General features: G+C 46.8%; 1 protein-coding gene across 1 annotated transcript; it reads left to right on the forward strand.

Annotated features, from left to right (window-relative positions):
• Nucleotides 1–1,395: 1,395 nt before the first annotated feature.
• LOC311528943 (uncharacterized protein) lies at nt 1,396–23,832 on the forward strand. Its single transcript, XM_084644475.1, has 12 exons — nt 1,396–1,509; nt 2,223–2,280; nt 3,167–3,236; nt 4,010–4,139; nt 4,266–4,305; nt 6,278–6,365; nt 9,569–9,650; nt 15,965–16,007; nt 17,126–17,279; nt 17,687–17,762; nt 19,916–19,952; nt 23,677–23,832. The coding sequence occupies exons 4-12, from the start codon at nt 4,086–4,088 to the stop codon at nt 23,691–23,693; spliced, it is 591 nt and encodes a 196-aa protein (XP_084500601.1). The 5' UTR covers nt 1,396–1,509; nt 2,223–2,280; nt 3,167–3,236; nt 4,010–4,085; the 3' UTR covers nt 23,694–23,832.
• The last annotated feature ends 15 nt before the right edge of the window (nt 23,833–23,847 follow it).

Genomic DNA, 23,847 nt, shown 5'->3' on the forward strand with positions numbered 1-23,847 from the left:
CGATTCATGGGGACTCTGCGCAGCCATATAGACCCCCAAATCCTGAAGAGAAGGTGGGCGAGGGTCTTAGAACAAGGCAAGAATTGTGGGAAAACATGCTTAATAGCTATTGGGCTTCAGTCCATAAAAAAAAAAAAGTGAATAGTAACCAGGTATTTGGTGTAATAGTTAATGTGGAAGTAAGACAAGGCCGGATCTGGGACGAGAACTGGTTAATCATCACTGGACTGTTTTCAGATAAGCAGGACGCAGCTGTAGAGTGCTAAAGGGAGTAGCTAAAGGGAAGCATTGGACATGGTCATTTATATTACGTTCATACCAGAGCACTCAAACACCTCTTTTAAATTAAAAGATGACCTGCTCTTTATCTTCCTTCCCTGCCAGCCAGAAGCAGGCTTAGAGGGGTTGGGTGTTTTTTATTAACGAATCTGTGAGACTGAGGGTATTACTGTGGGAAAGCCTGGATGAAGTTTTTGCATTTAGCTCTGAATGTGGTGAGGATAATTCTTGTCTTATATCCTCCGGCAGCATACGCCCCATTCTTGCTCTAGTTCCTGGGAAGGTTCTGTCTCCTTTGTTCATGAGATTACACCCCTTGCTAGACAGTTTCATTGTTCCAGTGAAATGCAGCTATCAGGGGAGGTCACAGTTGCAGAAGGATTGTGGATCTCACAGGTGACCAGGACCAATACCATGCAGGGCTCTGGAAATCAGGACAGCTGCCTTGAATTGGTTTCTGTGTTCAATGGGGAGCCGGTACAGAGGGTGGCATAAGAGGGTGTTGTATTTCCAGTGACCTGTGTTGCTACGTGGGTGGGTTGCTGTGTTCTGAACCAAGCTGGGGCTTCCTCGGGGCATGGGCTTCCTTCCTGGATAGAAGGAATTGCAATAGACTAGCTTAGATGAGGCCGGGGCTGCATTTGATAGGATGAGGTGCATTCATTTGGACACCACAGCTGGTAGTGAGCATTTCTTGCTGCTGTAGCTACTTGCGTGTCCAAGGACAGTGCAGGGCCTAGTGGGACCCCAAGGCTGTGAGCTGATTTCACAATCGGAGGGCAAATGCCTTTTTTGGAAGGGATTATTATGGAGGACGAGAGCTCATCAAGTCACTTCTCCCTTCCCACTAGCATCGCTTCAGTCTTTAGCTTCATCCAGCTGCTCTTCTCCAGGTGCAGGTTTGAGAGAGGCAGTCAGGCAGCTTGGGGATGGAGCTGACATTAAGGAGATGCAGAGCTGGCTGTTATCTGCCTCCTGCTGACATTTCAACCTGTGCTGTGTCTCCCACTAGCTCTCCTGGCAGTTTCATGTCTTCACCAATGGGCCTTTCTAGAAAGAAGTAAAGATACAAATCTCTTCTCTGCAGGCGACAGGATGCTTGGCTGGATCGAGAGAGTGGTGCCTCGCCCTCCTGGGGCCCCTCACCAGCCACCCCTAGTGGAGAACGGAGACAAAAATGCAGAACCCAGGGTGGTAACTGTCGCACCCAGGCCTGGAGGGGCAGAGCAGGTGAGCAGGGAGCAGCCAGGGGAGATGGGGGAGCTCAGGGGCTGGCCACTGCTAGGCTGGGAGTACAAGGGGCACGAAGAGTGCGATGCGCGCGCATCCCGCTACACATCCGCTCACTTGTTAGACAGAGGGCGGGTTACTTGTCAAACTCCAACAATCCCAATCCGCAACCAAACTGACGCTGCCGATGAGACTCTTCCTGGAGACTGGCCGAGGCAGGGGAATGCGGGTGAGAAAAGAAGTCTCTTGGCCAACAGGGTGAGTGAGGCTTGCACAGCGCATGCCGGCTGCACAATACACAGGTCTAGCTAGAGCTTTCATTGTCTTGTCTTCATGAGCAGGTTCCCAGGCACTGTTTGAAACTGCTGCACCTTTGTGTTAGTTCATGAGAACCAGGCAGTGAAACTGACTAGAAACAAAGGTCCCGATTCTCCAGCTGGAACGGCATGGGCAGACGCTCGCGCCCACTAACTTACATGCCGAAGTGGTTCCAAATACAGAATATGGATCCATCTGTAAACAAAGGTGAAATGGGGCCAGTCTATATTCATTGTCCAGACTGTGGGAACTGTAGAAAAGGAGCATAGAGGATGAAGTCGTTTAGATGTTAATTGAGGTTTGATAAGCTCAGGTCGATTTAGGAGTACAGGGATGGATGTTGTGACGTAACTTTTCACCTGAAATCTTTCCTTTCATGTTTTAATCCCTAAAAGCTGCCAAAAGGAAACTCCACATGTCCAGGAAAATCTTCCAACTGCGGTCAGATAGAGGGTGAGTTCCTGAAAACAACGTTCCTGCAAAATCTAAACTTCATAAATGAAAATAGCAAGAGCTTATGGTAGGTATCCAGAGCATGGCCACTCAGCCAGCTTGGGAAGGGCTCCGGGGTCAGCTACTGGCTACTCATCTTTCTCCCCTGCTGGAAGCCAGACATTCAGAGAGGGTTTTACCACTTAGCAGAGTCTACTAAGCAGCCATCATGGTCCCACGGCAAGACTCAGTGTTTGCTCCCTTTACGGCAGCTTACCTGAGACTTGCCCGGGAGGCATCAGCTCTAAAACAGAGCTTCCTCCATGTCATGCCACTATAGCTCTGCTAGGATTTCTCAGCCAGAAGTCACTCTTACACGTACATTGTTCACCACTGCCCAGATACACTCAGCCTTTCAGCCCACGCCTCTAGTCCACACCACACCCTCCGGGGGTGTCTCTGGTCACCGCCTTGACCCGCAACTTTCACTCACGTATATGAATTCCGTAAAGGTTGAAGGGATTCTCCTGGCCCAGGGTGCCTCAGGTGCAGAGGTGTACGACAGCGTGCTCACTCCCCCAAAGCACTCACAGTGCTGTCGCAACATCTCCAGGCAGGGGCCTGGTCCTGTGGGAGCCTGGGCCGACGTCATCACAGATCTGCATGCGCAGAGCTTTGCCGGGGTGCATGAGACCGGGCTGCACGTCGCCACTGATGTTACCTGACAGAATCTGGCATCTCCGCACACCGCGAAAACCCAAAGAGATGGTGATTTGAAAGGGTATTTAAAAATGCATTTCTTGAAAGCAAACAGTCTGGCTTGTGCTGACAAGATATAGCTGTTTAGGCCACCAGTGGTCCTTCTACCAAGTGTTTTTTTATTTATTTATTTTTTGCTTTCATTTAGGGGCAGGGAAGAAAGTGACATTCATCACAGCCCAGGAGCCAGGCCCATCATCAGTGTCTTCAGCTGAAAGGTGTCTTCCTCTTTTTCTCTCACTTTCTCTTTCTCTCTCATACTCGTGGCAGTGAGGAGTTAGGGTTGGAAATACCAGCTGAGAGAGGACTTTTAACAAATATGAATTCTGACTTCAGATAAGAGGCAGGGCTTTAGATAGCTGCTAGACATCTGGCTCTGGGGGGCGGGGATCTGTGTGGAGAAGGAACCCTCTGCACCCTGATCTCCCCAATTACATACCAAAAGGAGATTGGTTGCCTCCATGGCATCTCCCTGGTCTCACACAATCCCCTCCACGGAGGTCCTCTTGTGGGCAAGGAGTGGAGAAAGGGCATGCTCAGGAGGAATGGGCAGGCCAGGGGGAGGGCCAATGGAGTATTATTATCTGTCCAGCTCTGTGGAACTTACTAAGGAAAGGTGACACAGCCTGAGGTGGCATTATCTTTTGCCCAGAGTCCCCTCTGCACTGGGGACCTCTCTTTTAAGGCTAGGGTCTCTGGGTCTTGGGGGAGTCTCTGGTGGCATGGCTCCTTTGGGCTGGCTGGGAGTTGGAGAGGGACCGATGGGGACACATTGCAAGAGGAGAACTCTCAGTGACTGGCCCTGATCGCCTACAGCTTCCACAGGGTCCACAAGGTTTCTAGAGGATCCTGTGATCTGCTCCATGGAGGAGGGAGTGACTTCTTTGTTGGGTCACTGTGGGGGAATCTCCACAAGGGAAAGCGTATGACATAAACTGTCTCCTGCGGTTTGATTAGCTTGGCAGACCCTAGCCTGTCCATTCTCTTGCAGTGCTGGAAGGGGTGTACTTTCATGGCTGTCTCAGGAGCTGGGAAAGGTAGTCCCTCAGCCAGCCCACAATCCAGGGATGCTGCAGACCGTTGGAAAGAGCTTCGAGAACAGTTTGGACTACCCTGATCAGGTACGTACCAGAACCAGATCAATGGGAACACTGAGTAAGGGCATTTGAGTTTCATGCCATAGTTCCCCTATTGTGAGCAGTGTGTTAGCCAGCGGCTTTAATCATGTTTTTTTGTGTTCCCTTCAGACTGAAGTCCAGAGCATAAAGGAAGATGACGACCTACTAGGTAAAATTTTTAATAATGATATAATATCTTAGCTTTTATATAGCACTTTTCATCAGTAGAGCCCAAAGAACTGTACAAAGGAGTTCAAGAGCATTATCCGTGTTTTATAGATGGGGAAACTGAGTCACAGAGCGGGGAGGTGACTGGCCCAAGGTCACCCTTTGAGCTAGTGGCAGATCCAGGGTAGAACTAACGTCTCCTGAGTCTTAGTCCACTGCTTTATACACTTGGCCACTCTGTTTAAAGGTGGATGCAGCTGCAAAACCAGTGAAATATCCTCTTCTGTCATCATAGGCTCACAATGAACTGCAGCAACTCACCCATCCTGCAGGTTGGCCATGCTCAGGAGGGAGCATGTCACCTGCTGCTCTTTAGGGGTTTGGATGGATTATACTGTATCCTCAGCGTGCTCCAGTATATCTATGATCATTGTCTTGCCCACCCCATGTGTGACTCCTCTGGAACTGGGAACTCCAAGCAGCACCGAGAGATGATCCCAAGCTGTCAGGGTGCCTGTGTGTGTGAGAGAGAGAGACTGTAACGGACAGTGCTCAGCTCCCTGGAAATATGCCTGATCCTGAGCTCTACAGTAATGAGAGCTGCAGGAATGGTCATAAGCACCAGTAACTCACAGCCTGATCTCCTTCAGCAGCAAGCCTGGCTGGGAAAGTAAAACCGCTGCCCAGTCTCTCCCGATAAGCTATGGGACTGGGAGAGGATTCCCCATTCTTCTGGGAGGCCTCTCGGTGCTTGATGCCCCGTCTTGGTTCCTGTTCACACAGATTGTAAAACCAGTCTTGCGGCAACTGGGAGCAGACCTGAAGTGACAATTTGGGGGCAGGGACTGTCTTTCTGTTCTGTTTGTACAGTGCCTCGCACCATGCGGTCCTGCTCTCTGACAAGAAAGATGCTACAGTAATACAAATAATAAATACTAGCCGCTGGGAAGATTCAGGCTGTACAGTCCTTTAAAGTCTCCATTCTTCCCAGTCAGCTTGTATTGTTCATTAAACCAGCCCATTGGGAGTGATGCCAGGTCTGAGCTCTGAGCAATGCTGGGTTCATAGAATCATAGAATCTCAGGGTTGGAAGGGACCTCAGGAGGTCATCTAGTCCAATCCCCTGCTCAAAGCAGGACCGATCCCCAATTAAATCATCCCAGCCAGGGCTTTGTCAAGCCTGACCTTAAAAACCTCTAAGGAAGGAGATTCCACCACCTCCCTAGGTAACGCATTCCAGTGTTTCACCACCCTCCTAGTGAAAAAGTTTTTCCTAATATCCAACCTAAATCTCCCCCACTGCAACTTGAGACCATTACTCCTTGTTCTGTCATCTGCTACCACTGAGAACAGTCTAGATCCATCCTCTTTGGAACCCCCTTTCAGGTAGTTGAAAGCAGCTATCAAATCCCCCCTCATTCTTCTCTTCCGTAGACTAAACATCCCCAGTTCCCTCAGCCTCTCCTCATAAGCCATGTGTTCCAGTCCCCTAATCATTTTTGTTTGCCCTCCGCTGGACTCTTTCCAATTTTTCCACATCCTTCTTGTAGTGTGGGGCCCAAAACTGGACACAGTACTCCAGATGAGGCCTCACCAGTGTCGAATAGAGGGGAACGATCACGTCCCTCGATCTGCTGGCAGTGCCCCTCCTTATACATCCCAAAATGCCTTTGGCCTTCTTGGCAACAAGGGCACACTGTTGACTCATATCCAGCTTCTCATCAACTGTAACCCCTAGGTCCTTTTCTGCAGAGTTTTGAGTCAGAAGGGTCTGATCTCTTGTACATCACAGGTCCCCAACACCACCTGCAGAGAAAACCCAATGACTGATGGGGTGGTTGTGGGTTAATCAGCTGTGACTAAAACCTACCAGGGTCCTTTGCAATCTTGTCTTTTGCATCGTCCGCATTGTTTGTTTCAGCAGAGCTGGTTAACTGTCCTGATGCTGTCTTTTTATTACTTTCCCCCTCAAGAGATAACAACCCTCGCTCCAGATGAGGATGAGCTTCAGGATCATAGCGAGTTGCATTCCAGCTCAGATAATAATGCCTCAGAAAAAGGGTAAGTTCCCTTAAGCCTCCCGAAAGCTGTGTAGCATGGTAGCACCTGTCCATTTAGTCACTTTCCTCTTTTATTTCAAGCACACGAGGTTATCCATTGGAACTCTAATCTGATAGCCACCCCAAGCGGGTTTGCCACCTTCCCTCTTGACTCGCAGCCAGATTGGGTTTAAAATGCTCATGACTGCCATGCTGCTGGGGAGATTGGGATAGTGCGTTGCTCTGAAGGTTAATGGAGATGGTGTGTGGAAAAAAATCTACCCTTTTTATTCATTGAACTGAAAACTGCCTGTGTCTTTACCTCTTGCTCTAAGGGAAGGTGGGCCTTCCATATTGGCTTGAGTGCCCAGGATTGAACGAATGCGGAGACTGGATTTCTCTTCACATTCCATAACAGGGGAATCTCTGTAGGGCAATGCTGGGATCACGGTTGCCACAGGGAGTCTGTCTCCAGAGTAGTGATGCAGATTTGTTTAAAAATCCATTTGTCCTTAAAATCTTGTCGTGGTGTCTTGCCTCTGGCACCTGTGACTCGCCGTGGCCTTCTGGTCTGATATACTTCATCGTGGACAGTGTAATTCTTTTCTTACACTGCTGGTCCTGGGCTGCAGGATCGATGTAGCTCTGCATTTTGCTCGGTGAATGCAATGAGGTACAAGTAAAGTACAGATCCCTGGGACAGGCAGGGTGCCATTGGAGAACCAATAACAGCCTCATCCTGGAGGAGGCAAAAGCAATGCCCAGTATTTCTCTTTAGTTTGATTAGCAGAGAGGGAGAGACGGGTGCCCTACACGGCCCATATATTTTCATTAAAAAGTATGGCTCAGATGTCCCCAGAGACACCTAAGGCAGCGAGGCACTTAAGCCCCATTCAACAGGAGGGCACCCAAGTCTCTCAGGCTACTTAGCAGATGGCAGCCCATCGCACTTCTGATCCTTCCATCTCCCGGTGAGTTTAATTTGGCAGTGCAGAGAAGTTTAGTGATTTGCTCAAGATCACACAACCTTTGTTCAAGATCTGTCAGTAGCAGGGCTGGGGTAGAACTGTCTGATTCCCTGGTGTGGACCCTTGATCTAATTTTGGAGGGTTTATAAGGTTGGGTAAAATATAATCTGTCTACTATGTCTGCTCATAGAAATAATAATGGAAGCAGTATTGAAGTGGTAACTGCAAGCAGGAGAGCACACGTAACTGGGTTCCTAGGCTTTGTTAGAATAAAAAGGCCCGGTGTAAAAAGCTTGATTTTAGTCAACCACAGGCTGAATTTTAAGTGAAGTTAATGCAGGTCTGAGGACTGAACCCTAGGTCATGAATGATACCTTCTTATTAGATGTAGCAAACAAGTGACCACAGAAGCACAGGTACACCGCAAGTTGCCCAAGTAAGAGGAAGTTTGGGGGATTTTCTGCAATGTCTTGTACCATAGTAACTAGGCAGTTAAACCACAGTGATACAGATGGTCTATTAAGAAATGGATTGACTCATATTGCTTAGGTCAGGGATTGGAAGTATAATTATGGACACCCAGATTATCACATATGGATAATAGGCAGGTGTTAACTTTATTATAGTCACAGAAGAGCATTGAAAAGGGTTCTGTTTCTCAATGGTTACATAAAGAATGGGTATAAAAGACGTGACTTAGTTCCCTAAATTCTGGGTGCACTGGATTCTCGAGATGGTGTAAACTAAATCAGTACCAACGCTCTGATGTGCTCCACTGACTGGTCCTCCTAGCTTTGTTTCTAATGTCTCCAAAGGTTGTAAGTATGCACAATGCAAGCCTGTATGTATGAACAATGTAGGAAACACTTCACTGTAGTTATCTGATTCATATACTTATGTATATAAATTTTTCTGTGATTTCAATAATTGTCTATATTAGCTAAATCTCATCGCGTTGCTGGGTGCTTCCCCAGTTTCATCTTTTTAATTAACGCTAAGTAGCCACCTGAATAAAGAACCTGCTGTTTGTGACAAGTGCATGTTGCACCCCAATAAGCAATTTTATAATTGCAATAATCAGTCAGGCTACACTGGACAACACTCTCTCCAAGCTTAAAGATGCTTTTCTAAATTGCAACCAAACTCCCGCACACTTGGCTCTGCAGAACTGGATTGGAAATTTTATGAGAACAGGTTTTTGCATAGTGTTTTGGTACTTCCCCTTCTAGTCTAACTCAAATTTGGGAAGCACAGAGATGCAGACGCTGAGTGCATGTGTGCGAATTGCAGGGACAGGCTTGGACATTTTGATTTTGCATGAGGTCTTTTGATGGGGCTTATTTTACAAAGTCGGCTTGCCTGTCACTAGTATTTCTGATGGCTCTGGTTGGGATTTATTGGTAGACTAGTGTGAGAATTCTGCTTTCTTCCCCCTCTGAGCTCTACCCTGTCTCAGGTAATTCATCTGAGCCTCATTCACCCTTCTGTCTGTCATGCCAATTTCACTCTTACTCTGTGTATAAACCTGCACTTAAGGCTCTGTTGTTATATTGATCCCCAGCTAGTCTCTATACGTGTATAACACTGATAGGGATTTAGGGCCCCTTGCTTGGGGATACGTGGCCTGGAAAGCAATGGAACAGCTGAGTTCTGGTGTGGGGAGGTCTGACCAGATGATCTAATCTTGCCAAGGGTGGCTCTGGGGTTCTCTCTGCCTGCTGCAAAGAATTGCTGCACTGTGACTGCCTCTGTTAATGGGGTGAAATTCTCTCGCCTCTGATGTGCAGAATGATCTAATGGCCCCTTCTCGCCTTAAACTCTATGAATCCATGTAGCCGTGCAGGAAAAGGGGTGATTTGGGGGTGAACCATGGCTGACCATTGGTATGACCATTGGTCCTGTGAACTATGGAGATCTGCTGGCCAAAACACCCACAGAGAAGGGATATAGAGGTTGGCAGATGGCAGTACCACCGGGAGGAGAGTGCCTTGTGGAGATGCTTTGGGTCTCTCTTCTGTGCCCCAACTCTGGATTTGAGAGGGGAGGGGGGAAAGATTCTGTCCTTTCCCCAGCCTCTGCAAAAAACCTGATTGTTTAGGCTTTCCACAGCAGCCGAGGCTGCTTGGCCCTTCGCGGTCGAGAGCAATCTTCTAGGGCCCGGAGGAGAGAGCAGGAGAGGAGAGGGGAATGGATCTGCTCCAGCTCTAGTGAGGGTAGAAGGAGAACTCTCCTAACGGTGGGTGATCTCTTTCTGCAGGACTGGCAGCAGGGTGATTAGCTGGCTGGTGCAGGGATTTGGGAAGATGATCCCGCAGCCGGAAAACATGAACAAGCTTGAGGTGAGTGCAGCAAAGACAAAGAAGAGACATCGTCATGGCAGCACAAGAGAAACACCAGTACATGTCATGAGCTCACACATCCCAATGTGTAATGACGAGCCCTACTTTTCCATAGGCTTACAGGTGTACACACACACATACACAGACGCAATGGCTCCCCTCACCCCTTCTTCCCCACAGGTCCCTGCAGGATGGTCAATAGCCCCCTCCTTGTCTGAGATTACTGAAACACAGAGGAGGAAGATGGAAGGACTAGGGACTACCATTGTCTGAGGCTCCTTGTAATTACAGGAGTTTGCCCACCTGATCTTAATGAACATTCTATGCTCAGTGACAAGCAAGGAAGGCCCTGGCCATATGGCCGTGGGGAAAATTGCTTCCCAGTGCCAGATTTGATGCAGGCAAAACTCCCCAGGGGAGCAGAAATCCGTGTTAAGCATCTGCTCCATGCACTCATCTGGCGGCTGTTGTTATTTTTTCTGGAATCCCCACAAGGTGGAATCTACCAGCACCTATGCAGAATTCCAAACACTGATCAACCTCGGAAGAAAAGAATGCCAGCATTGTCGATTTCTCCTGTAACTACTTAGTTCAAATAGATCTTTATTCCAGCCTGTGTGATCCTTTTTGGGTACTTATGCACTATAATAAGACAATATGATCTGTATAGCCTCCTGTTCTACAGACCGTATAGCATTGGTCCCCAAACTTTTGAGGGTTGCGCCCCCCCCCTTACCCCTGTTCATGCCCCCCTGCCTCCCTCGGAGCTGGGCCAGGAGCAGGGCTGCGGCTTGTGTAGGGGAACATTCCCCACAGTTTGGGGTCCTCTGCTGTATAGGCTCAAGCATCAGCCTATGTTGTGACAGAAAGACCCCTGATAATGATGACAATAATACCTAGCACGTCACATCAGAAGATCTCAAAGCACTTTACAAAGAAGGGCAGCATCATTACCCTGTTTTGCATATGGGGAAACTGAGGCACCAATAGATGACGTGAATAGACCAAGGTCACCCAGCAGGCCAGTGGCAGAGCCAGAAATAGCATGCAGGCTCCTGCTTCCCAGTCTTGTGCTCTATCTGCTAGGCCATTAATGATGATATTTTGATCAGTTTAGTGACTTCTTTGTATGGTCTCCAGAATTTGTAAAGTTACTTCAAATAATTTTCTTGAGACCCCCACCCCTTCTTTGTTGTTTTAAGACATTGGGCTAACAGGAACTGCTCAACTTGTAGCATGGGACAGCTCCCTGTATCGCTCTGCCAGACCACTGTGTCATCAAGAGATGATGTATTCCGTGCGTAGTAGCCCGTGCACACACAGACACGTACACAAGTCCTCTGACCCTCAGGAGTGATGGTATCCTCTCGACCTCAAGCACACTCCACCCTCAGCTTTCCCACGGCAACTCTTTCTTAATACCATGATTTTGCAATTTGGGGAAAGCGGCTTTCTAGAGGGGTTGTTACTGATTGACCCATCTTTTTCTAAATCGTTACCTTAATTTTCTGCTACTGAAAAGTGAGGTCTGGGAAACATGCCTTGCAAGCGGACACTTATGGAGTTCAAGCTAGTTAGTTTTCAAAGAGAAGGTTAAGAAGCGTCTCGATTTCAGTCTGTACATGGGGAAAAGGCATCTGATATTAGGGGGACCTTTGAATTAGTAGGCAAAAGAATAGCCAGATCCACTGGCTGGAAATGAAGTTAGAAAAATTCAAACTGGAAATCATAGCATCATAGAATCATAGACTCTCAGGGTTGGAAGGGAGCTCAGAAGGTCATCTAGTCCAACCCCCTGCTCAAAGCAGGACCAATCCCAACTAAATCATCCCAGGCAGGGCTTTGTCAAGCCTGATCTTAAAAACCTCAAAGGAAGGAGATTCCACCACCTCCATAGGTGACCCATTCCAGTGCTTCACCACCCTCCTAGTGAAATGGTGTTTCCTAATATCCAACCTAAACCTCCCCCACTGCAACTTGAGACCATTACTCTTCGTTCTGTCATCTGCTACCACTGAGAACAGTCTAGATCCATCCTCTTTGGAACCCCCCTTCAGGTAGCTGAAAGCAGCTATCAAATCCCCCCTCATTCTTCTCTTCTGCAGACTAAACAATCCCAGTTCTCCTCATAACTCATGTGTTCCAATCCCCTAATCATTTTTGTTGCCCTCTGCTGGATGCTTTCCAATTTTTTCACATCCTTCTTGTTGTGTGGGGCCCAAAACTGGACACAGTACTCCAGATGAGGCCTCACCAATGTCGAATAGAGGGGAACGATCGCGTCCCTCAATCTGCTGGCAATGCACCTCCTTATACATCCCAAAATGCCTTTGGCCTTCTTGGCAACAAGGGCACACTGTTGACTCATATCCAGCTTCTCGTCCACTGTAACCCCTAGGTCCTTTTCTGCAGAACTGCTGCCTAGCCATTTGGTCCCTAGTCTGTAGCGGTACATGGGATTCTTCCGTCCTAAATGCAGGACTCTGCACTTGTCCTTGTTGAACCTCATCAGATTTCTTTTGGCCCAATCCTCTAATTTGTCTAGGGCCCTTGGTATTCTATCCCTACCCTCCAGCGTATCTACCTCTCCTCCCAGTTTAGTGTCATCTGCAAACTTGCTGAGGGTGCAATCCACACCATCCTCCAGATCATTTATGAAGATATTGAAGAAAACCGGCTCCAGGACTGACCCTTGGGGCACTCCGCTAGATACTGGCTGCCAACGAGACATGGAGCCATTGATCGCTACCCGTTGAGTCTGACAATCTAGCCAGCTTTCTTTCCACCTTATAGTCCATTCATCCAGCCCACACTTCTTTAACTTGCTGGCAAGAATACCGTGGGAGACCATGTCAAAAGTTTTGGTAATCTATCTATTATTCTATGATTCTATGAGTGATACAACTTTTTAACAGAGGGGGTAATTAACCATTGGGACTGCTAGACGTGGTATGTGTCACAATGCACCATTGCTTGGAGCCCTTAAATCCAGACTGGATCTTATTCTGAAAGATGCTGCAGCTTGGCTACAAGTTATTGGGCTCAACAGTGTTCACTTAGCAATAGGGCAGTGCAATTCCCTGTACTGCCGGAATGGCTGGATGGAATTTTCTGGTCTGTATTCTGCAGGAACTCAGACAAGAGGATCTTAGTGGCCCCTTCTGGCCTTCTGTGCAAAATCTCCATTTAACAGCACTGGAGACTGGAGTCCTCTGCTTGTCTCCAGAACAGTGCAACATGAGTAGCAGATATGCATGTCTCCAATCCTGAAGCCAAGGGACTGCTTCTAGGGGAGAGAGGGCAATTCAGTCTTTGGAGCTCATTCAGTCTGTGATCTTTCTGTTGAAACTGTCAAGAAAGGGGGCATTGGAGAGACAAGGTGGGTGAGGGAATATCTTTTATTGGACCAACTTCTGCTTTCAAGCTTACACAGAGCTCTTCTTCAGATCTGGGAAATGTACTCAGAGCTTCACAGCTAAATACAAGGTGGAACAGATTGTTTAGCACAAGGAGTTAACACTACAAGAAGGATGTGGAAAAATTGGAAAGAGTCCAGAGGAGGGCAACAAAAATGATTAGGGGGCTGGAGCACATGACTTATGAGGAGAGGCTGAGGGAACTGGGATTGTTTAGTCTGCAGAAGAGAAGAATGAGGGTGGATTTGATAGCTGCTTTCAACTACCTGAAAGGGGGTTCCAAAGAGGATGGATCTAGACTGTTCTCAGTGGTAGCAGATGACAGAACAAGGAGTAATGGTCTCAAGTTGCAGTGGGGGAGATTTAGGTTGGATATTAGGAAAAACTTTTTCACTAGGAGGGTGGTGAAACACTGGAATGCGTTACCTAGGGAGGTGGTGGAATCTCCTTCCTTTGAGGTTTTTAAGATCAGGTTTGACAAAGCCCTGGCTGGGATGATTTAGTTGGGATTGGTCCTGCTTTGAGCAGGGGGTTGGACTAGATGACCTCCTGAGGTCCCTTCCAACCCTGAGATTCTTTGATTCTATGAATACATTTCAAGGGACCACTCACAGTGAAGTGGCCCATTAACACCCCTCCAGTCATAGTCACCATCAAGGCTATAACAATGCTGCGGACAAGAAAGGGGCCAGTTAGTACCACCTGTGATATGGACGCTTTTCCCCTAGCACTAGACGGAGTCCCCCAGCCCATTTCGTATTAGCCTCCAGACAGCTGTCAGGTGATCCTGGCTTCCAGTTCCTATTGATTTGGTCCATATGTGAACTTGTGAACTAGGGGTGAAAATCTCCATTAGCAACTCCCCGTGTCACTCCAGCCTCCATTTTGCTAATTTTCAGAATTGCTGGAGCAAGCATATTATTCTCCTTGCCTGGAGTGCCCTATAAGTCGGGTGAAGGATGAGCTCTTAAAATAAAGATTCCATTCCACCCATCTCTAGAAATGAAAAATGAGAAGGTAAATATAGTAAACACAAGACGCAACAGCAGGATTGTCTCATACGTACTGGTTTCCATGAGGAATCTATGGGGCTTAATACACATACTTTGACTTTTTAACGGCTCAGACACTGTAAAAGTTGTTACGGCTGTTTATGGGCTGGTCCTCACTAGAAAATTAGGTCATATAAGAACATGAGCTTGAGGAAGCATGTTAACTAACACAATAGTAAAACAATTTTCAGTCCATGCAGACAGAGACAAGTTGTGTTTAACATTGTGTCAGCTAGTTGTGGTTAGCCCTCGGTTCTAGCAGGTGTTACTCACAATGTTAAGTATCGTGATTCCTGTAACCTGGACTACTTAACGGTGTTTAACATTCTGTTTGTTAGCACAACTCCTCAAGGGCATGGTTTGACATGACTTAATTTTCTAGTGAAGACCATTCCATATGGAAATTTTCCTCCACAACCTACTTGTTTTCCAGTTTTACAAATTAAACAGTAAAACTCTGCATTAAAAGAGCACCTAGCATCTGACCCATACTGATGAAGGCTGGGACATTCGGAGTTAAACAATCCCCAGCAAGCTAAAGGCAGCAGAAGACGTAAGTGTGGTGATACAGTGTGGTTTGTACAGGGACACACTGTCCTGCAAACCACTTTGTTCTTGGGTAATGTGCGGTCAGTTAAGGTCAGTGACTGTTGTGGTTCTGACTTTCCAGTAATAATGCCTGTAATGATATTCTTAAATACCCAAGCAGTGGAAATCATCTGGGCTAATTCTGAATGGAGCTGTACCTCAAGAAGAGATCTCTTGCGAAGAAAACGAACCCATTTTTCTTTGATACTTTATCTGATCCACCTGGGGGTATTTTCCTGCTTGTTTTTATGCCTGTCCAGCCGATCCAGGACCAAACATTGACCTGACAGGAGAGGAGAAAAATTATTTTCAGCATACACCAAAGCTTGAGGATCAAAAATAAACAGATTTCTATTGACAGGCAGGATTCTCTTGCGGAAGCATCTTTAGCCCAAGCTCACTTAAGAGTGAGCAAGAAGCACTGCCCTTTAGGTCAGGTCAGTGAAAGATCAAAGGGAAAAGCGTGCTCCTGATTTCCCTGTGCTCACTCTATCTAGACACAAACCCCTCGGGAGGGAAACCTGATGATCTTCTATTGAGAGCATCTAGAAAAGAAAACAAACAACGTTTTATTTTATACCCCAGTAGGTGACAGCCTGATTCTGCTTTCAGTTACATGAGTGTATGTAGGAATCACTCCCCTGAAATCATTACCTGGGTGTAAAACCTGAATCGCTCCACTGAAATCATTACATGAAATGAATTACATGGGTATAAACCCTGTGTGAGATCAGAATCGGCCCTGTGAATCTTGACTGAAATATTCCTACTGGTGCCACCACCAATTCCCCTAGTGTAGACAGGACCATGAAGTCTAAGCTTAGTTCTCAAGTACGCACAAAGTTTCGTTTTGATTGCTCCTTGGGATCTGCAGGGTGTTACAGTCTTCAGGGGCTGCTTTTTAAAATTTAAAATCAATTAACAAAAAAAGATAGTGGAGATACGTTTTGCCAACATTTATTTCCCCCAGAGGGGTATTGATACTGGGAGGGGTAACATGGCAAAGTAGAACTGAGCTGTCAGATAAGCCAGAGTTGTACATTTGCCTGGGAAGCAGCAGGAGCCAAGGAAATCACTCCTTCATTTCTGTTCATTTTATAAATGCTGGTTACTGTTTTTCTGCCGGGCATCTCTGCTGTCAGGCCAAGGCATGCGAAAACGAACGCAGATGGGAGGCAGAGGTGTTGCGATTAGCTGCATTGTCACTTTAATTCAGACGTCGGCATGTCAGTGTATTCCATATATGTTTGTATGACAGGATGTAAAGGAGAGGAAATCTGAAGAGGCAGCTGTAAAAGAAGGTGAGTGATTTTTGCTGGGGTGAATGGGGTGCCCGACTGTAGAAGTTTCAGGAATGGAAACTTCATAGTCTGCTATAGCCAAGTCTCTTTCCAAGATCTTACTGCACTGGTTTCCCTCGGTATCCTGCTTTCATAGCCTTGGAGTTGCAGGCAGTGAAAGGAAGTAGATTACTTGTACTTGTGCTGTCTAGGGACTAGTGCTGTCAAAACCGGGTGCATATGGCAATCCTAGGGCAGTACACATCCGAGAACTCATGGGAAATTTGTACTGACACACTGAGTTAGTAATCTTCCTAGTTCTCGAAGAAATCCTGTACTGATACGTTGGCAGCAGAGCGAAGGCATCTGGGGCATTCTTTGCTATAAATGTTTATAAAACTAGATTAAAGGGCCGAGTCTTATCCCTTAGTGCCCCACAGCACCTCAGTTTTCATTTCACCTTCTGAAACATCCCCTTGTGCGCTTTAAAATGTTGATGCCATTTAGACTCTGAGCTGTATTCATTTTTGAGCACAAACCACACCATGTGGTGCTGGTTAGTTTCAGAGACCAATGACTGAAAATACAGAATGAAGCTTCCCCTCCGTCCGTTCTTCTCCTGCTGCTGATGGCTTTAACAGGGTTTAGAGTTCAAAATGCTGGTGATCATTTGGGATGAGGCAGCTACGTGATGGAGAGCGGTGCTGATACTGATGTTTTGGTTGTCAGATTGTAAGCGCCTCAGCACAGCGACTGCCTTAAAGTCCTGGGTTTGTCCAGTGGCTAGCACAGCAGGGCCCTAATCCGTGATTTGGGCCTCAGGTGCCACTACAATACAAATCAACGAGCAGGTGGCAGCTCTGACAAGTCCTACAGCATGAAGCTCTCCCCTGTGCAGTGGGCTGGCACACGCTGTGGGTGCAATATCTAAATCCCACTTGTGCCCTCAAAATGGACCTCGTTCTGACCTTGGGCTGGGTGCTGAGCTGCGGTAGACGGATGTGGCTCCAGTGATGTTCATTGGTTCTGGCCTTCTGCACAAGGGTGGATTTCACCTACATGGCTTAAGCCTCAAAGGCCTTCACTGTTTACAATGAAACTCACGATGTCGCTTCTCTCTCGCTGTGAACAATCCCAAGCAGAAAGGAAAGTAAGTAAGACCAGGACAGCACTAAAGGGAAGCTCTCAAGCAAGTCACAGCGTATCGGGAACCTCACAGCGGGCATCTACAGACAGCCTGGTGGGACTCGGGACATCTCTCTTTCCTCAGACGCTGGGGGGCGACGGTGGCAGGTAGTGCAGCGTGAATCCTTCTGAAATGTTCCTCTGTCGCCTTGGGATGGTCCTTGGTGTCTTACGTATTTGGGTTCCCGAACACTTTGATCCGCTGGCCCTTTCCATTGCTGCCCCGTGTGCATCCCCCCGTGTTTGCCTGGTGGAACTTTCATTCTAATGGCGGGAACCCAAGAACATGCCGAGTGCGTCTAGCCACCTCTGGCACCTTGTCACTGGTTGATTGATTGAATTAATTGGTGCAGAGCAATACGCAGAGGGTGGACACAGATATAGGGTAAATTCGCTTCTTGCATTGTGGGCCCTTTGTGGTGCTAAGTCTGTCCTGGCTCAAGCTGCATGTAAACCCCCCCGATGAAGAAAGAAAGGGCTGTAACAGGAGTTTAACAGGAGTTTCTGACTGGCAGGGTGTTCAAGTGGTTTGTTCAGGGAATGGAGAAGGTGATTCCACAGCCTCTCGCCAGAGTGAAGCAAGATGCTCAGGTACGTGGTTAATGGTATGCTCAGGTACGTGGTGGGGATGATAAAGAGACTAAACTAATGATAGGGGGTCAGTGGGGCTCTCCCATGATGATGCGTTAACATTGGGCTGGCCAGGTGGAGTCTCTTCTGCACAAAGTCGCATCAATACCCATGAAGGTAAAATACTGTGGTAGGATGTCGTAGAAGTTAGGCTAATTCTATCACCACTAGCAACATTCTGATGTGCAGTGTGACATTTCACACCATGGTCACCTGCAAGGATCAGGAGGAAATATTCCCACACCCCCATGCGCAGTGTTTCCAAACTGTGTATGATAGCTCGGTTTTCCCTTCCTTTCTCTAGAACCTCAGGTGTTGGTCTCTGCGGAAGGAAAGTTGCTGAACTAGCTAGACCGATGCTCTGAGCTGGTCTGACAGCTCCTCTCATGTTCCCATATCACCAGCACTTGAAAGGTCTGATCTTGCTCCCACTGAAATCAATGAAGCTCAAATATAAAGTAAGAAAGAACTTACAGGGACTGAAAATGAAGTTCCTCCTTTCATTGCTTCAGATCCAAAGAACCAACCAGGCCAGCCCTGGAAGTTCTTCCTCCAAGCAAGCCAAGTAGCCCGTGGATGTTCCAGTGGCAGTGACTGGGTTAAAAAAAACAAATCCAACCCATTTTTACTACTCCGATTGATTGGATTCCGTTAGATATAAGCCATGGGCTGGTCAGCACAGCAACGTTCATCCGTACTTTGCGACATCTAGTAATCCCCACCCCACGTCCTCTTTCCAAGCTCTGACATCTTCAGCAGGGCTCTCCTCTATTCTACTGACTTGCTGTGAAAGGGCCACATGTTCAGTCTGTTCTGGGAGGTTCCCCACAGGTATTTCCCAGGTTTCCTGTAGCACCCCCTGCTCTCCAGCTCAGATGTGCCTTGCAGGGCTTCATGCTATTTTTGTTAATATTTAAATACATTGTACAACAAAGTTGCACAAAACCCAAATCCTCCAGGATACCCGTCGAGCTGCGTTATGCTCACCATTGTGTGAGTTTAGAGGGACAATATCTCCCAGAGCTCCAGGGAACACAGCTCCTGCTGGTTCAGCCTGTACTCTCCTGGAGATCCCAGCAGCTCTGAAGCCAGTGCAGAGGGCACGTGGAACCATAGTACACGCTGGTGTAACCGTGAGCAGCATTTGGCCTAATATTTGTTTTCCATTTTGGTCCAAGAAAGCTAGAGGCTGCCACCTGATGTTCTGTGCCTGGATCTGAGCAGAGCGGACGAAAGATTTCATGCTTCTGTCATTGCTCTGACCCCCTTACCCTCCCCAGCCAGACCTCTCAGTCAGCCGGGGAAGAGCCATCCCACGTTTTTTGCTTAGCCCTTAGTGCCTTAAAAGAGATCCCCATGCAGCATTGTTTGCCTTGATAAATTGGGCTGATTTTTAAGAACGGTGCTGTAGTCGTTGATCTAAATCTGGCAATGCTGGCTGTCCTCTGCCTTAGAGGAGGAAGACCTGTTAAGGGACTAGCCCTGGAGACTGCAGCAAAACCTGCGTGGTTAAGCTATCTGTGCCAATACTTAGCAATCTTGCCCAGACCAAGCAGCGAGCAAGCCGTAATAACAAAATGTACAAATTGTGGGCCGAGGACTTTCAGTTGCTCCACAGCAACCTCACCGAGAGAAGAATTTGGCCCTCTCTTGTCAAGTATCGGAATAACTCACTTTGCCCAACATTGAAATGCAGTCACCTTTGGGGTGAGACGACAGCTGTTTAACAGCACACAGCTGTAATATAGAGAAGTTTAACGAGGAGAGAGAAAAATACTGTATCTAATGGAAATTGCCTGGGGAATTTAGATAGGTAGAATGGACACATTTGGCCAGGATGCTGGGGTTGACCCTGACAGTCTTACAAAAAGTGCAATGGTATTTTTAACAGCCACAGATAGGACCTTGGTTTTATATTTCATGCAAAAGACTTTTAACAGCACAGCATCACTTGCTGGGGTACTGGTTCGGGTTTGACGCAAAAGAGAAGGGTGCCATCTACTGAATTGCCAGAGAGGAAGAGTGTTAACACCGAGAGAGAAAGCAAGAGAGAGGCTATAGTCAAAAATAGTTAACAATAATTAATATTTTACTGTTTCCTTTTTTCTTTGTAGGCTGCAGAAGTTGGAACCTTGTGCCCAGTGGAAGAGAGTAAGTAACCAATTCCTCTCGTTACACAGTTTCAGTTGACAAGTATTATTGGCCTTTATTGATAAAACCTGATTCAGAAAGAAGGGCTGCAGCTTCGGTATAGAGACATCCCCGGGTAGGTCTGGGGTGGGTTCCACGCTGCAGAGGTTCTGAAAGTATTTAGAGAAGCTGTGGGAACAATATTGTTAAAATGTCAATGTTGCATTTTTGAGATGGTTTTGAGCTGCAGTACATTCGTGGTAAATTTCAATCTGTGCAGAGTAGATTTGGGATGCTTGTTTGATTCTCAGAGCCTTTTCTTTGGTCTGGATCTCGGTGTGAAAAACAGTCCTATTCTGGGGGTAAATTCTCCAAATATGAAGAACATCCCAAACTGGGGAGTGAGTCTGTCACTGTCAGATGATCTTTAAACAGAATTTATATGAGACACTTTGAGGTGCACCCTTGGGCAATGCCAGAGGACATTTTGCCGACCTTTGGAGGTGGTTGGAATTTGGAACAAATATACATTCTAAACCCCTCCAAAGCTTCCTCTTTACGTTAACACGTGAGCCTAGACCTGATGCTCTACGGCATGTCCTTGGGGCTTGAGGGGTCTAGAAGGAAAATCCCTCTGCATGGGTATGGCGTAAGTAACTCTTGCAACAGGTGACACCTTTGGGCCCCTGGTGAGACAAACAGGCAAGGCACTTTGCCCCAGCTACTACTCTCTCCCACCATTGAATAGCACAGCACAACTTTGTAGTTAAAAAATGAGATGATATTTACCTTGGCTAAGTACAGCTCATCCTGCATTATGAAACCGTGCTATGATGTTGTGTGATAATGTCAGCTATATGTTACATGGCAAAACTGAAGGCCGGCATACAGGAAAATGCGACACTGTTGTCATAGTTGATTAGTTGTCATCATTGACAGTTTGGTTGTTGGTTTTTTTTTTAAACTCGCTTCCATGCAATGTGTTAGGATGTTTCCCCAAACTGGGAATTTGGAGTAATAAGGCAGGAGTTGGGTCCCCTCCCCTCCACGAAATCTGGATTTTTTTGCCCAATTTAGTGTTGGAATGTATGACTTTTGTGGCTCTTATATTCAGCAAGTGAAACAGGGTATGCAAGTAGTAGCAGGATGTATTTGTTAGGTGGAATATATAGCTATCATTATCTCGACTTCACTTAAACGTCAGAGGATTTTGCGGGACTCCTGAGAGTGTTTTTCTTTGTGGGCTTTTATAGAAATCTCTATTCTAGGCTTTCCTGAAACAGGACATAAAATCATTAAAATAAAAGCATTCAAGGTTGAATGATGTCATCTGCTTGTATTACTTGAGAATTCTTCTCCGGCTCTTTGGGGAGTTGGATGGGCAGGTTTCAAAGATGCACTGCACAACTGACCAGGAGATGAAAGGGCTTGAGGATACCCCACAGGGAGGAATAGCCAAGTGTTCCTTCTTGGGTTCCAAGGGGTTTTTTTGCATTTGGGTGGTGGCAGTGTTTACCAAGCCAAGGTCAGAAAGAAGCTGTAACGTTGGGAGTTTAATACAAGCCTAGAGTGGCCAGTATTAATTTTTAAAATCCTTGCAGGCCCCCACTTCCTGCACTTGAGGTGCCAGAGTGGGGATTCAGCCTTGACAATCACAAAGCTTATAATCTACTGAGTGTGTTCATCCTATTTGTATGAATGTATCATTCTTGTATCTGAAACTAGGAATATGAAGCATAACTCTGAGGTCCTATTGTAATTATGCAAAGTGTGGGCCAGTAATGGTGGTTTAGTATTTTGTATCCCATTGACTCGAACAATTGACTGTAGATGGCTCTGTTTACTTGTAAGCCTTTCGGTATACATGTGTGTCAGCGAGTGGGTAATGAAGTCTCACAGGACATGTGAACATGTCACATGATACTGGAATCCATCTTAAACCTGGTGCTTTTCCATTTAGAAGGGAACCCAGAGAGAGACAAAGGATTCCCGCCTTGTGCCAAAGCTATAAAAGGGGGTGGAACAGAACAAAGGGGGCTGCCAGTCATGAGAAATCCCCTAGTTACCACCTGATCTGGGAACTAACAAGGATTGTACCAGGGGAAAGGATTGGGCCCAGACTAGGAAGGAGTCTAGTCTGTGAAAGAAGCTTATTGGAACATCTCTAAGGGTGAGATTTACCTGTATTCAGTTTCTTAATGTATTAGGCTTAGACTTGCGTGTTTTGTTTTATTTTGCTTGGTAACTTACTTTGTTCTATCTGTTATTACTTGGAACCACTTAAATCCTACTTTTTATACTTAATAAAATCACTTTTGTTTATTATTTGACCCAGAGTAAGTGATTAATACTTGGGGGAGCAAACAGCTGTGCATATCTCTCTAGCAGTGTTATAGAGGGCAGACAATTTATGAGTTTACCCTGTATAAGCTTTATACAGAGTAAAATAGATTTGTTTGGGGTTTGGATCCCATTGGGAGCTGGGTGTCTGGATGCTGGAGACAGGAGTACTTGCTGAGCTGTTTTCAATTAAGTCTGCAGCTTTGGGGGCTTGGTTCAGACCCTGGGTCTGTGTTGCAGCTGGCTAGCATGTCAGGCTCAACAAGACAGGGATCTGAAGTCCCAAACTGGCAGAGAAAACAGGCTCAGAGGTAATCTCAGCACATCAGGTGACAGTCCCAAGGGGGTCTCTGTGACCGAACCTGTCACACTTACTTTCAGGGCGAATTTCACAAGGCTGATACTCCACTTAAGTCCCTCTGAAGCCCTATTTTAAGTGGGATTTAAGTGGAGTAGCAGCCCTGTGCTAGCTGTGTGCATAGGGTAGAATTTCACCCTCCATGCATGACTGGTGTTGTCAGATGTTTGGCTGCGTGCGTGTTCTCCTGGGTGTTCTCCTGTGTGCTGTCCCAGCTCTGCGCAGACAGCTGCCAAAGCAGACCTTAAGGGAACCACCCAATACATTCACAGACTTGGTTCGTAGCGAAGACACTTGGTCAGGTTCATTGCTGATGAAGCATGGTGCTAATGCCCTGGCTCAGTGGTTACAGGTACACTAACACATGTATGCCCGTGACAATGGACTGGGTCAGTTAGTGGCGGGACTTTCCACTATCCCCTAGGCCAGACAAAGACACTTCCTCTGAGGTACATCTTTTTACAGCAATACAAAAGTTACGTATCATCCTTGACATACTAGGGTGCCAACCTCTAACGTATTAGGGCGCCACCCATTGCCTTGTACCTGTAGGTGCAATCAAAACACCTCTATTCATGATGCTGTCATCCTGACCTTATCCTTAAGATGGGTCAGCATGTTCCTGTTATCTTTGGGGAATGTGTTTATCGGGGTGTTCTGGTACCACCTTTCTGGAATGTGCTTGCATGAGTGTTTTGTGCCTAGCACCTCTTAGGAACATATGTTTTTGCAATATCAACCCTATGCTTGCCGAATGCTGTGAGCAGGGCCTGCCTCTTGCTCACAACTTAACTTTGCTTCATATCAGCAAGGTTTTAAATACCAGGCCTCAGGCCTCATACCAGGCATCTAATATAAGGCCTTATGTTTCAGGCCCTCTTCTTACTACAACTGGTTTAAGTGAAATCTCTGATTTGGTGTGTTGTGGCATTTTAAATCGTTTTATGCGACAAATGCAGGCAGTGACTGGATAGAATGACTGATCTGCTCCCAATCCAAACAGCCAGCACCTTTATTAATGTAATCCTTCTTCTCCTTTTGTTTCAGGGGGGGAAGGGGCTTAGGGCCTCTGAAACAAATGGAAAATGAAGACCTTGGAGAACCGCCCCCATCACAGGACTTAGACATGTGACTGACTGCCTCTTTGATGAAGGGGAGAGGAGGTTCTTCCTTTCCTTTTCTGCTCCTAGAGACAATCTGACTCTGATCACCTCCAAT

Source organism: Lepidochelys olivacea, assembly GCF_965140295.1.
Source record: "Lepidochelys olivacea isolate rLepOli2 genome assembly, chromosome: 12".
In the NCBI taxonomy this organism is placed as follows: domain Eukaryota; kingdom Metazoa; phylum Chordata; order Testudines; family Cheloniidae; genus Lepidochelys; species Lepidochelys olivacea.